Source organism: Capsicum annuum, chromosome 3 (assembly GCF_002878395.1).
Source record: "Capsicum annuum cultivar UCD-10X-F1 chromosome 3, UCD10Xv1.1, whole genome shotgun sequence".
In the NCBI taxonomy this organism is placed as follows: Eukaryota; Viridiplantae; Streptophyta; class Magnoliopsida; order Solanales; family Solanaceae; genus Capsicum; species Capsicum annuum.
In genome coordinates this window covers 22,722,472-22,737,184 of record NC_061113.1, presented here as the reverse complement: position 1 = coordinate 22,737,184, position 14,713 = coordinate 22,722,472, and the positions used below count along the sequence as shown (strand labels likewise).

At 32.1% G+C, this 14,713-nt stretch overlaps 1 protein-coding gene across 2 annotated transcripts in view; it reads right to left on the bottom strand.

Annotated features, from left to right (window-relative positions):
* Positions 1–9,947: 9,947 nt before the first annotated feature.
* Positions 9,948–14,713, bottom strand: part of LOC107856924 (folate-biopterin transporter 1, chloroplastic) — a 16,210-nt gene continuing 11,444 nt past the window's right edge. For both annotated transcript variants that reach the window (XM_016701888.2, XM_016701889.2), the window contains one exon: positions 9,948–10,812. In XM_016701888.2, the coding sequence (XP_016557374.1) occupies positions 10,519–10,812 (294 nt within the window). In that variant the 3' untranslated portion in view covers positions 9,948–10,518. The remainder of the gene's footprint in view (positions 10,813–14,713) is intronic.

Genomic DNA, 14,713 nt, shown 5'->3' with positions numbered 1-14,713 from the left:
TGAGCACTTAGAATATATATTCACAAAAGCTTTTCAAAATTTTGAGTTGAAAGCATATAATAGCTAGATATAATATTTCATCAAATGTTTGTTCAGGTGCTTGATCGAAATATGTGATACCTCAAATGTGTAGATGGAATTTATTGATAAGTTTAAGAGGTTGTCAGTGTATACTACCATAAAGAAAGTGTATGCGTGTGTAGGGAAAAAAACATGTTCAAACTCGAACAATCTCTCGTATTGTGCTTATCAATCATTCACATGAATCATATTAATCATAATTGAAGTATCGTTACAATTTTATTGATTATCTACAAAGTTACGAACAATGTCAAACTTGGTTGAACAAGGAAGAAGTGCGATGTTTATTTCACTCAAAATTGAGTCTCTTTACCAGGTGTTCTACCTGTGGCTTCAGAAGGCATTCACGTTTGACATATGCCTGCTCTGACTGAGATCTTTTAGGATGATTCTGTACTACAGTTCGTTGGAGGAACTTTAGGAGGCTTCAATCTCAAATAAGAGTATTGATCGCTTATGCAATTTGTCGATCATCTATCTCTAAATAGCTTGTAACCGATGCAAATTTTATCATAATTTCATCATTAAATAAGATTAACAATAAAATTTTATTGTTTAATGACAGAAGTTATCCGTGGCTAATCTCTATTTTTCCCGTGAATATGTTTAAAGTAACCAAATAGGAGTGAGTACTTACGTACCCTAAATATGGTTGACAAGTGGGATAATTTTGGTCTTGATCTCAAATGATGAAAATCTAATTATTAATAATCTTATACGTTTTGGCAATACTAAGACAATTATTACTTCTCCCTGTTTAATATCCAATAAAAATCAGGAAAATATTCTTAGTTTTGAAGGAGTCATGTCAACAAGCATTAGAGATATCAAATTGCTAATTCATAACTATCCTTATACCATAAAATAAGGTAAAGAAAATCTTTTCTTCCACAATTACTAATGAAAAACTACACAGTATAGCCGGCCATCAAAATAATAATCAATTGATATTTATTTTTATATATGATTGTATGATGAGACACATAAATCATACATTTTTTTTATATGAATTAGTATATTTGACCAGCGAATGTAGTTATTTTGAACGATCGGCCAAATTATGTAACTTGCGCTTATAATAATATGCGCTCGTGAATATTATTATAATCATTAAGCTTGTATTAAAATAAATTAAGCAATATGAAGTAGTGGATAGATTAAGTGAGGATTAAGGTCCACATAATTGCATACACCTTTATCGAAAGAAGCTAATAAAACAATTAAATGAAAATGACTGCCAAAACAAAGCTTTCATCAAGATTAAGAAGGGTTAATGGGTGATGTTGCTAATGGACGTAATGTCGATAATCCATCATTATGTCTAATTTAGTTGGACTTTAATCTCTATGACAACTTAGATTAGAAGGCTCTAATTGCCTATAACCTCTCATAGATAAGCAATGTACAGTCATCATATAAAAAATTGTGTTCCCTTTTTGTGATCATTATCAATTTTTTATGTATATTTATAAATTATAACCACATCCAGTTTACTTCTGTAATTTCCTTGAGCATAAGGACTATATGAGATTGGTAATTGAATGAACTAGAAGAAGAAGTATATACATGTTCTAGTTTGGAGACAATTATTACTAGATCAATAACAATAATAACACATTAGATCAATAACAATAATAACACATTTGATGTGATCCTACAAATAGTATCTGTGAAAGATAGAGTATATGCAAACTTTAATCTTACCTTGTACAGATATAGTCATAGTCAGGAGTGGCTTAAGGATCAGACTAGTATTTTTTTGGTTTATACTTCCTAAAAAAAAAATTGGTTTCTTTTTTAGGCCTTTAAATACAATAACAATATCAAAACTTCCATGAGTATCTTATGATCTCTTCCGAAGAAATAATAATTTAAATTAAAAATTGTTCAAAATGAATTACCAATTACTAGCCACACGACAACGCTTGATTACCTATTGCTTTTTATATTATAATCTTTGATATGTATATTTCTTTTTTAATCTATAGGTTGTTATATATCCTACAAAATAAAAAATTTAGTTTTTCAAGCAAAAGACAATAATAAAAATAAAAGAAGAAAATTGTACAAGCATATATAAATGAATATACTCTTAATTTGTTTAATCTGTATATTTGGATATATGCCTCTTCTTTAATTTATTCATGAAAGAATCTAAAGTATCACTAAATTTTGTCATCCTGGAAAAAAAATTAAAGTTCCTGCATTCAGAAATTAGATTCAAGCATGCAATATACCTAGTTATTCATAGGAGTGGTTGAATATTATGAGGTCTCAAGTTTAATTTTTAATAGAGACGAATACTAGATAATTTTTTTTTATCTAGTTTTGACGGACAGAATTATCCGGTACTTGTTGCTGAGGTAAAATGATAGCTATCGTGTGAAATTAATCATTACACGTACAAACTGACCAAACATCACAGATTGAGGTTTTACATTTGAATTTGGTCCGCAGACAAGTAATTGCCAAACTTATATACATGTGGGGTTGCTGAGGTTGAGAGACATCACATATACATTACTACTATAAAGAAAAAAATAAATCTAAAGAAACATTGTAGCCACATAAAAACAGTGCAGTTATTGTCTCGGAGTGAAAACATGTGAATTCTTGTCTAGTAAGCAACCAGCATTACTCAGTGGCCAACACAGTTTCCTCCATCAAATGTTTATGAGGGGTCAATATATAAGTTTTTCTACATATAAAATAATTTTTCCATGGTCTAGGCCTCTAGCTAGCACTTTCAAGTTAGTCTAGTCATCTTGTATTTGAAGGTTATGAAAAAATTGGATAATTACGGTCTAAACCATTCACTCAATGTAATTTATTATTAAATATGTATAGAGTGTTTAGATAGTGTGTGTATATATATATATTGTATATTTTATGTATACTTCGACCATATTGATACATTAGTTGGTTAAAGGATATATATTTGTAACTTTCCCGATGAAATTTATGTTGCTGTGAATTATTTATGGAAATTTGGTACTCTAATTATTTAGTAAATTGGATCTTTCCAGTATGTAAACGAAAACTAGAAGGATCTGACCATTTTGGCTATAGCTTATGGGGAATAACTTCAATATTGACAATAACATCATAAAACTTACATATGTTGTTTTTAATTTCGAGGCAAAAATTTTAGATTCTACTTGATTTAGGAGATAAATATCAAGCCTTTATGTAAATTTTCAAGTATTTTAGATAAGTGTATGAAGTGCATGATTATAGTAATTGGTATATAAATTCACATATAAGTATATAGAGTGTGTCAATTATTCTGAAACAGAAAAAAAAGAAAAAATAAAGGAGTGAGCTTTAAGGCATACAAGTCAAGGGTGTGCATCAAAAGGACTGGAACCCTGATAGCATCACCACTGAAGGCTCTAAGCTCTCTCACCTCTTCTTTGTTGATGACCTTACGCTCTTCTCCAGAGCAATTGAGGATAACTGACATACCATCCTCCAGGCCCTCAATCATTTTTGCTCTAATTCTGGATGAAAAATCAGCTATGCTAAATCTAGAGTTGTCTTTTCTAGAAACTACAACTTTACCAATGCCAAGGACTACTCTAACATCCTCAACATCACTCCCAGCAATGCGTTTGGCAAACATCCGGTTGACAAAAAAAAAAAAAAAACATAAGTGATTCTTTTTCTCTCTCAATCATGATTTTTGAATCAATTAATGCATAGGTCAATTAATTTCACGGATTATCTATTATACCAGATAACTCTGTCCATAAAGGTTCAGAACATATCATGAGAAGATATCATCAAGTGTGCTAGTCTCTGTTGAAACTTGAACCTATCCATATGATTGTCAATCCAATTAATTGATCATTAAGCCACATTATTGATGTCAATTAGTAATTACTTTAGTTTGCTATTTTGGTAACTATATATATTTGTCTTTTACGATAGCATTTGGCTTCTTTTTTTCTCATAGAAGACATAATGGGGTTTAATTCTGTGTTAAACAATATGCCTAATATGGATTTTAGCTCTAGATCCATTGTTCAGAATATTAATCATTAAAACTTTGTTAAATTAAACTCACTAATGGATGATTATGTATCTAGTGCAATTCACATGGCTTCCCACATGCTTTTGGATATAATTATGCTTTTGGATCCCTCCCAACCATAGATATCAACTAACCAACTACTCACATTTTAATTCTTACTTCAATTTTAGGTCATGTCTCTCACCACACACCTATTATATCACATCTGGGTTGAAAAGGAACCAGGATATAAAACAGAATGAGAAAGAAAGTGACAGAGTTTATTATTATTATATGCGGATTCAGAATTTAACCTTGATGGATTTCTATAATAGCCTCAAATTAATACCCCTTTAGTCCATAATAATTGAATTTTTGAGCTTTTTATTTAATGTTCAAAATAAGTTAATAGTTCAATATTCAACATAGTTCTTGGAATTTGGTTTTTCCATTTTTGCTCTTTATTTACATTTCTAGGTGATTATAAGTTTAAGAGAGTTAATTGTTCATATTTATGATTTAAATAACAAATCCATAAAGTTAAAAATTTAAATTTGTCCCTATTTGCACATTTCTCATTCAATTGTTAATGAATCTTTGAACTCGTCCTTTTAATTATCCTTGATTCTTACAGAGTTTAGAATAAAGTGTCCCATAATAATTTGCAGTAAAATAAAAGTAACTAAAATATACTTATGGTGCATTATTAGTTGCTCCAACATCATTATTATTCAAACCATTGCCCTTTATCAAATGCATCATACCCTTATCGATTATTTCTCAAGTCTGCTTATAATATCACTAATTAATCATTGCACCTACCAATAGTGACCAATCAGAACAAAATGAATCGAGAATACCAGTTAATGTGATGAACATTTATTAATACTTGTATTCATATAAGCGCTTTTATTTATATATAGTTGCTAATAAGACTAGTCACTTGTGACTGATTTTTTTTATTTTTTTTCTTGAAACAACCGGATTTTTTATTTTATTATAATTATCTGATATTAATGAACGGATTATTTTTACTTGTCCACTATTGACTTGACGCATATTTTAAGAAACAATAAATAGCTAGTACGGATAATGTTATTATATACCCTTGAATATAATAAAAAGGGATAATACTCACGAAAATACCTGAACTTTGACCGGATTTCCAGTTGAGCATACTGAACTTTGCGGGGGTCCTATTACCCCCTAGACTTTTTAAAGTGGATTTAATCCCCCCGCCCTCCGAAACTCTATACCCAGATTCGACGCTGGCACATGTAAATCTCGTTTTTACACGTGTATTGGCGCGTGTAATACACGCGCCACCTCATATTTACTCATGTCCAAGTGGGCAGATATATGACATTAAAATACGGAAAAAAAAATGTATAGGGGGTAATAGGACCCCTGCAAAGTTCAGTATGCTCAACTGAAAATCTGGTCAAAGTTCAGATATTTTCGTAGGTATTATCCGTAATAAAAATATTTTGGGAAATGCATCGGGTAATAATGATCAATAACAAGGGTAAATAGACACAAAATCGTAAATTTTTCATTGGTATTGCAAACCGGACAAGTATTATTAGACATGTACTTCTAGTAATACTGAATAAATAAAGATGGACGAAGGAAATAGCTCAATTAATCTAGATTTACGCAGCCAAGGAGCAATTAAAAGAAAAATCACTTTCTATTAGAATTTCTTTATTCCTAATGCTCGAACTGAAAAATTCTGGCTAAGATTAAAGAAATGTCTTCTATCCCATCATATCTTTTCTTAATTATATTATCAGTAACTGCCAATTGTTGTATATATAGATCAGAATCTTATTATTGTTAGGTAGGTTTAATTAAAGTGATTGGCCAGAAACTTAGTATTATACTTGTATATTTACATCTTTAGGGCCCTTATTATTATTATTATTATTTTCCCCAAATTATTATAGTTCTCCTAGTCATGCAAGAACTTTATGATATTAAAGTAGTCCAATGATTGGAATGGAGGGTCTAACAACTATTCCAACTTCCCCATCTCCCCCATGTGACAGCTTTTGGGATGTTGGGTGTGGACAAAACAAATAGGAAAGGAGTATTGAAGAATCTGACCATTGGTAGTTTCAGATAATTACTTATCCAAGAATTATCAAGCAGAAAAACAATCTTACCTACATTCAAATGTGGTAACCGTTATTTCCTCCGTTCCAAAATAAGTATCATTTGAACGAAATAATTTGTTGTAAAATAATTATTACTTTAAAAATTTAGATTATAATTATTAATTATTTTCGACTATACCTTTATATTAAAGATTCATTTCTTTTTAGTAGTGCTTGATCACTTCTCAAGAAAAAAACTAATAAATATAGGGTAACTTAATAAATGATACCCTATATTTATTTATTTTTATTAATGGTCGTGAAAATAGCTAAAACAACACTTTTTAGGGAAGGAAAGGTACAACTTTTGGATGATAGCATTTATATTCTTTTCGTTACAATTTATGTGACATAATGTGAATAAACATAGAGTTTAAAAAAGAAATGAACACTTTAAGATTATGGTCTTAAGCATATTATAATATTTGTGTAGCTATAAAACTTTTAAAACTTATGATCTTAAACTTATCATGACATTTGTGTGGTTAAAAAAGCTTCCTGTTAAAGGTAAAATGAGAAGTATTAAATTAGTTATTTTCAAATTTAGAAAGAAGTCATTCTTTTTACAAACTAAAAAGAAAATGTGTCATTGGAATAGAAAGGAATATTTCATAAATGATACCCCAAGCCTCTCAAAAGGATTCATTTTTTCTTCCATGTCCTTATTGTTTTTGTGCATCACCCACATGGAGGACCATTAAACATCTAGCATTTTCCTAAGTTGGTCTAGGAAGTATGCCCCCTATTCTCCTTTAGTGGCTAGTGCAACTCATAAAAGAGTCATATATAGTGTTATGTTTTTGTGCGTGTCTCCATGTGTAATTGTTCACAAGTGCACCTCAATCACAAATTGTTTGTGTCTTCATGTACTCTGAGAGTTTTACGATAACAATTTGCGCCTCAATCACGAGTTAATTGAAGATCTTATATCTTTAATACTCACCATCTCCTTGATGTTTTAGGGTAAGAAAAGGAAAATTGGGTTTTATGTTCAAGTTATCATGCATAATGATATGTGACAATTGTATAAAGACATCAATATATAGCAACTACCAAGGCAAAAATGGGAACTCCACATGATGAGGAATCATGGAAAAGGTGAGAGGAGCCAAATTGGAAATTGGAAAAGGATTTGTGGGGCAAGTTGCTAAAATGGAAAAATGAAGAAATGGATTTTTGTGGGAATTATTTTATTAAAGACAAGTAAAAAAAAAAAATGTAATGAAAGAGTAAGTTGATGGCCAATAGGTTTAAAGTGGAATTGAATTTTGTGGAAACTATTGGGCCTTTTGAGATGTGACTACACCAATTGTAATTGTTTTGTTTTGAGAAACTTTTGAGGCCCACCCCCATGTGAATATCTATCAATTTGTCACGTGGCAGGTTTGTTTGTAGTGAAAATTTCCCCATCGCAATGATAATGTATCTGTTTTTGTTTTCCACTAATTGTCCGATATCAGCATCGGAGCTTGATTAAATTCAAATTCAAGCTATAAAGTTTTATATCGGAAAGGAAAGCGCTTCCTAACAAAAGCAACTTTATATCTAGGAGGACTCAAACTAAGACATCTGATTAAAGATGAAGGAACACTTATCGCTCCACTACATCTTTGGCGAAAAAAATTTCCCCATCTCAATGCTAATGTATTTGAGGACCAACTTCTTTTAGTTTTTTGAATTTGTCTTAATTTAGTTTTGGCCGTAATATATATGTCTCATGTGTTTTAAGTTAAATTGGATTTATTAAATAAAAAGAGAGCTAATTAAAATGTATTGTCATAACATATGGTGCAATATTACAAGGCAGTTGACTAACTCCCTATGTTGATTTTTAAAAAAATGGATAATTAATTGACTATTTGGTGATTAAATGGTATTTACACACAAGTATATGCTATGATGACTGATGAATATTCTTGGTAATGATTTAAACAAATTAAATTTTGATAATTTGTTTGTCAAACTCAAAATCCTTCCAACCCTTCATAAAATTGGAAGCAAACTTGAATTGGTGAATTAACATCTGTTTATTTATAGCATCAACCTTTAGATCATATAATCAAGAAAGATTGAAAAGATTAGTTAATGATGAAATTATTTCATATTAAAATTTTATGAATCTTGTTATTTATGTGAACCGTATTGAAGAAAAACAAACCATACACACGAAGAAAGAAGCCACAAGAAATACAAAGCTTTTTGAAATGGTACATACTACCTATGCCAATTGTCGTCCTTTTGATGTCAATTATTTTAATAAAGGAAAAAGTATTTTATTACTTTATTGATTACTTTTACGTTATCGTTATGCATATTGTTGCATGAAAAATCTGATACAATAAATGTCTTTTAGGTATCCATAAATAAGGTTAAAAGATAACGAGTAAATAACAAAAATAATTTAAGTCAGATAGGGGTGTAAAGAATAATATGAAGGATATGAAACTGCAAAACGCCATTGACCATATGCTAAATTCCTTGACCGACATAATATAATGTGCTCAATAACAATGTTAGGCACACCCTAATAAAATGATGTGGCACAAAAGTGTAATTATACGTAAATGAATACACTTAAGAGTATGTTAAAAGTGTGAGAATCTTGAGTACTTAAAGGAGTGTATATGACGCACTCTAAATAGGAGCGGGACAAACAGGAGCGGCAGATTTTTAGATTGAGTACTTCTTTGATTTCGTTCAAAATCATTCTTTAGGATTAAAATTTTCGCTCAGATGAGAATTAGATGGATCAAAATCGAAGCTTTGTGATCACTATTATATTTTTTTATAGTTTACAGGTCGTAAATGAATATCGGTTGACTTTGAAAAATTTCTTGTGTAAAGGTTAGATTTAATTTTATTGTTTTGACATCTTCATTATCTTATTGTTTTATTGAAAATTACAGATGTTAGATGAATGTGGGTCGATTTTGAAAAACAAAAAATTAGGTAAAGGTTAGGTTTAATTGTATTATCATAATATCTCTATTAGTTTGTTATTTTGTGGTAGTTTACAGTTTGTAGATGAATCTCTATCGATTTTGAAAAATTTGTGTAAAATTTACGTTTAATTGTATTATTTTGATATCACTTTTATCGTATTATTTTATTGCAGTTTACATGTGAGATAAGTGTTGGTCAGCTCTGAGAAATTTTTTTATGTAAAGATTAGATTTAGTTATAGTATTTTGATATCTCTATTATCATATTATTTTGTTATTGTTTACAGATGGTAGATGAATGTCAGACGACTTTGAGAAAATTTTTGTGTGCAAAAATTATAAATAATTGTATTATTTTGATGTCTCTATCATTGTACTGTTTTATTGCAATTTACAGATGGTAGATGAATGTCGATAGACTTTTAAAAACATTTTTGGTAAAGATTTTAATAAATAAATTCTCCATCTTTACATACTCAAAAGATATTAAATTTAATTATTATATTCATTTTAATTATTTAAGCAAATATCTTATTTAATATAATGTTTGAACTCATTAAAGTGAGGTACACGCGCAAGACGCGTACACCTAAACTAGTACAATGAAATACAAGTAGATACAATAACATACAAGTGTGTATATTATTGTATACAAGAAATCCAGGATTGTTAATTTTGCTTAGAAATCCTAATGAATCATCAGTCACCCTGACAACCGGCAAAAAAGTACATTGTTCAACTCTCTTGACATCCAGATTAAGAGGCAAAAAGATTCAGTGAGTACTTTTATCAACTTGAAGTTAGTAATTAATGCTCATTATGCCACAATTACGAATTGTCATACAGAACAGAACGATCAATGTAGACCATTTCTCAAAATACCAAATCTGGTCGATAAACAGCAACCCCGAATGACAATTTCTCAATGGGCATTCTAAAGAGGGTCATCCAGCAATACATATGTTAAAGATCAAAATGCTCAAGTTTGAAAGTCGGTAGATAATAAGCCCGCCCCTCTATTCTTCTCCACTTAAATACCAAGTCTTTGTTACAGGAGGGTTTGAACCCATGACATGCGCCTATCCCACAGACGCTCTTACCATTAGACCAAAGTCCGGGGACCCCAGAACAAGATCTATCTCCCACCAAAACAAGTTCCTAATCCATTAAACATTTTCTGTGGTGTGATGAATTGACATCATGACTTGTATGTTTAGTCATTGGATATATGAGTATTTGTATTTATAATTGTATTCTCTCCTATTGTCTTCTCAAAAAGCTGCAGCGGAACTTAGCCAGATTCAGGATGGGCACAGCACGCAAGAATTTAATTAGACTTCATCTCAATATCAGTACTCTCTTTTGTATCTGGTTCATCGCCAGGAAGAAGACCAAGTAGGGGCAAAGGCAATAGAGAGCTTAGATTGCAGAGAACTATCAGAAAAGCCAAGTTGTCAAACCTGTCCTTGGTGACACCAAATACCTGGGTTAAACCGGCACCAATTAGACCTCCAAGGACACTCCCTCCATTGGATATGGACATGAGGGTTGCGAAGAGAGTTGCTTCCATTCCCTGTGGACATATTCTTGCAGCTAGCACTAGAACAGGCATGAAAGATGCCTGAAACAGGTAAGAAGTCTATTACTGATAAAGGGATTTCCAGAAATTCTAACTCAATTTTAGAAAAAAAATTCATGATTCAATTTAATTTCAGTTTTACATATATATTAAAAGAGATAATGCAGGAGCACCATAGACTCAAATTGGAACTCGAGGAAACAGACTTCCAAAGCATTTGCCAAGTTAACCCTTTGCTATCCGCTACAGATTATGTGAAGTGCCCTAGAATGCTAGCTTGCCAAAACTCAATGGTGGCATTTGTTTCGAAAACAGGTGGAGTTCCTTTTTATTTTTTTGATTTTGCAAAAATGGGGGGCAAAATCAGAATGTGTTTTGCAACACATCATTTTGAAAAAAGCCTTTCTTTTTATCTGCAAAAACTGAAAAAGATTTTTAAGACAGCCTCTCTACCTCCACGTGGTAGTGGTAAGGTCTGTGTAAACTCTACCCTTTCCAGACCTCACTTGTGGAATTTCATTGGGTATGTTGTTGTTTTCAACCCAAAAGAAAGATATTTATTCATTGCAAAAACTTCACTACTACTGCTGAGGTGTTTTGCAGTTTATAGTTTTTCAGTTTCTCATATGGTGTTTGGTTTGGAAAAAAAAAAAAAAACATGCAAAAAAAGTTCAAAAAGTTTTCAACATCTCTTGGAAAAAAATTCCAGGGAAGATGAGGAGATTGTAAGGGTTTTTGCCTTTGACAACTTAAGCTATTTCCGCAAGCAATTAATCTTGTTCAAGTAACTTCCATTCTAGCATACTACTTTATAAAGGTTTGTCCCAACACAACCTAAACAAGAACACAAAACAAAATGAAGACTATTGTTATACAAAAGTTCAAGGAAACAACATACAAGTGAAAGAATCTAAGCATCCTACACAAAATATTAAGAAAGAGTGGAGCAATCCAGAACTTCTATAAACCCATTCAAACAATATCCAATGCGTATGGTGTTTGCCCATGAAAACAAAAAAAAATCCCTTAGTTTAGAAATTTTAAAGTTCGAGTTTTTTTTTTTTTTATAGTGCAAGCATATATTGCACTTTTTTTAAATCAAAAAGGGGCGCAGCGGAATTCATTCAGAAAGCAAGACAAAATAGGCTCTTACTGCTAACGAAAGAACTTCCCTTAAATCAAGATATTAGTTGTGGGACTTGGTACCTTAAGCGGAAAAGGGGATTTATTTCTGACTGCTACGCTCCGGGTATTCCTAAAATTTGTTCTTATATGTTACTCTTTTTCTCTTAATTAAAGCACTGGATGAGAATCGCAATCGTTTTTCTAAGGGACGGGGATTTACATGTATTGCTTATGTCCGATTTGCTGACGCTAGCTTGACTTCACTCACTTCAGACACAGAAAAAAAAAAAGAATAAGGGAATAAGAAAAGAGCATAGCGGCCAAAAATAAATCCCCTCTTCCGTTTAAGGCGCCGAAGTCCCACAGCTAATATCTTTAAGGGAAGTTCTTGCATTAGCGGTAAGACCCTATTCTGTCTTGCTTTCTGAATGAATTCCGCTTAGCCACTTTTCGATTTCGAAAAAAGTGCAACACATGCCTGCACTATTTATCTAAGAATGTGTCATTTCCTCTTGCTTTTTAAACAAAAAAGACAGACTTTTTAAATATTTTTTGTAAGACATGCGAAAGATAACATTTAACATTTATACGTTAATATAGTGAGCTTAAGGTCTTTCGAAAGATAAGATAAACGCTATCTAAGGCCATTATTCCTGACAAAAGAAATGAAGTAAGATGAGGCGTTACTGCATGAGTCTTATATTCTTTTATATATATATATATATATATATGGAGCTTAAGGCATTAGTAATTAGTCAATTCAATATACGAGAAAGTTCAATTCAGCAGTACACTGCTACTCACTTTTTTATTGAGAAAATGATATGGCTATCAATGATCTTTATTTCAAGAAAAGTAGCACTAGAAAAGCAAATAGGGAGTACAATATGGAACTTCTTTCTTTAAGTAAATAAACTTCCACAACGGAAAAGACTGTAACTATTATATTCTTTCTTAGTCTCTCCAGTCACAGAGGGTGACAGCCTGCATAATGAGAGTTCGTTGTTCATCTCGCAGCATTTGTAGTCTCGTCTCAAGGCGCATTATGTTTTAATTTGCCGCGCGCATGCGATCTCCTACGACGGCAGGACTCAAAAGGCTCTTAAGACAAATCCGCGTTGACCCAGCTCATTCTCGATTTCCTGGATTTCTCGTGAAATTTGAAAAAGCCTTTCTGAAACTGCAAAAGCAGTCATAACGCGCTAATAATATAATAATAATTTTTTATTTTATTTTAGAGCTCGAAAACTTATCGAGTTTCTATTTATAGAGTAGAAGTGGAGTAATCCTGCTATGCAGCACGAATTTGATGAGTTCTCCGCAGTTGAATACTATCATGACTCTTTGATGAAAAGCCTAAGTACCTTGCGAAGCAAATGCCCCTGCAATCGCCCTGAGTGAACAACCTTTGCATAACAAGTTTCATCAGTCATGCCTAATCAATCACTTTTAGGATAAGCGAAATCGAAGAGGTCAGTTAGAAGGTAAGGATAGCATGATGAACTAGTTGCGGATCGTTTGGACCATGGGTCACAGCTACTTGGATAGAACCGCTGAACATCATTTGGATGTGCCGCGGCTATATGGGCTTAGACCTCGTTGATGGTCTGGGCTATTTGCATCGACTCGGATCCTTTGCATTCTTTTATGTGAGGAGCCACCTTTGAATTTGAATAGATCCTGCGGGATTTCTTGCATAGACTTGGACTTGCTTTGATGATGGGCAGGCCTTTTTTTTCGCATAGGCCTTCCCTATAGTACTGGGCCAACGCGCTAGGTCGAGCAGAGTCACTGAAGCTTGCTTGTTAGTATAAAACTAACAAAACCTCAAACCAACCAATATCAAGACTACTCAGGCATACTTAGCTTTTCCTCCTACGATAAAAACTTTCCACCAAGCTTGTCACTTTTATAAACCTTTTCACTAATTACCTAGTAACTTTGAAAAATGAATTTCCATTAGTAAAGTTAAAAAAAGGAAAGATGATTCAACTACTATCCTAGCCTAGTAAGTAGTTGTCTATTTCGTGTGTCCTTCCAATATTGACTTATACTGACTTACAGTATACCGCTGTTAGTGGACTGACAGCGTCAACTGGAAAGGGGCTTTTCTGGATGAAATGAAAATTGGATTCATGTATCAGAAGAAAGATTTCTCATTCTTAACCGGAAAGAGAAGTGGTCATGAAAGAGGAATTAAGTGGAACAGAATTGACTGGAGAGCCGCGGAAACACTTCTTTCTTCTATATTTTAGACCTTAGCTCCATGGAACAATATTTTAGCAATAAAATATGAAATAATTTCAATTTTAGATTAAAAGACTATGTATGGATGGTCTGAATTGTCTAAACAAGAATTTTTGAACAATGAACAACCAGGAACAACCAGTTCAGATATTCACGACCAAGAAATAATGGGTTCTCTTTCGGATAGGAAGGTTGGAATGCCAACGGGCGTCTATTATTGAATTCACCCGATCCCCTAACTCATTGTACTAGTTACTGCTATAGCTAGTGATGTGTTCGTGTATTGCTATTGAACTTATAGAGTGAGTTGTAAAGGTAGAACAAATAATCAATCCGTAAGTTCACACTAGTCAATACAGCTTTTTTTGAATTTCATTTTCCACAGGAGTCGATATTTCCCAAACAATCTTCTTGTTACTAGATTTTTTATAGGATAAATTATAGGCAAAAATTCTTATTCCTTTCCTCTGCTGAGAAACCTTCTTCCAAGTCACACCATAAGTCATTTATTATCTTTTCTTTGATTCCAGATCAAAGATTAATTTCATATATATATATATATATATATATA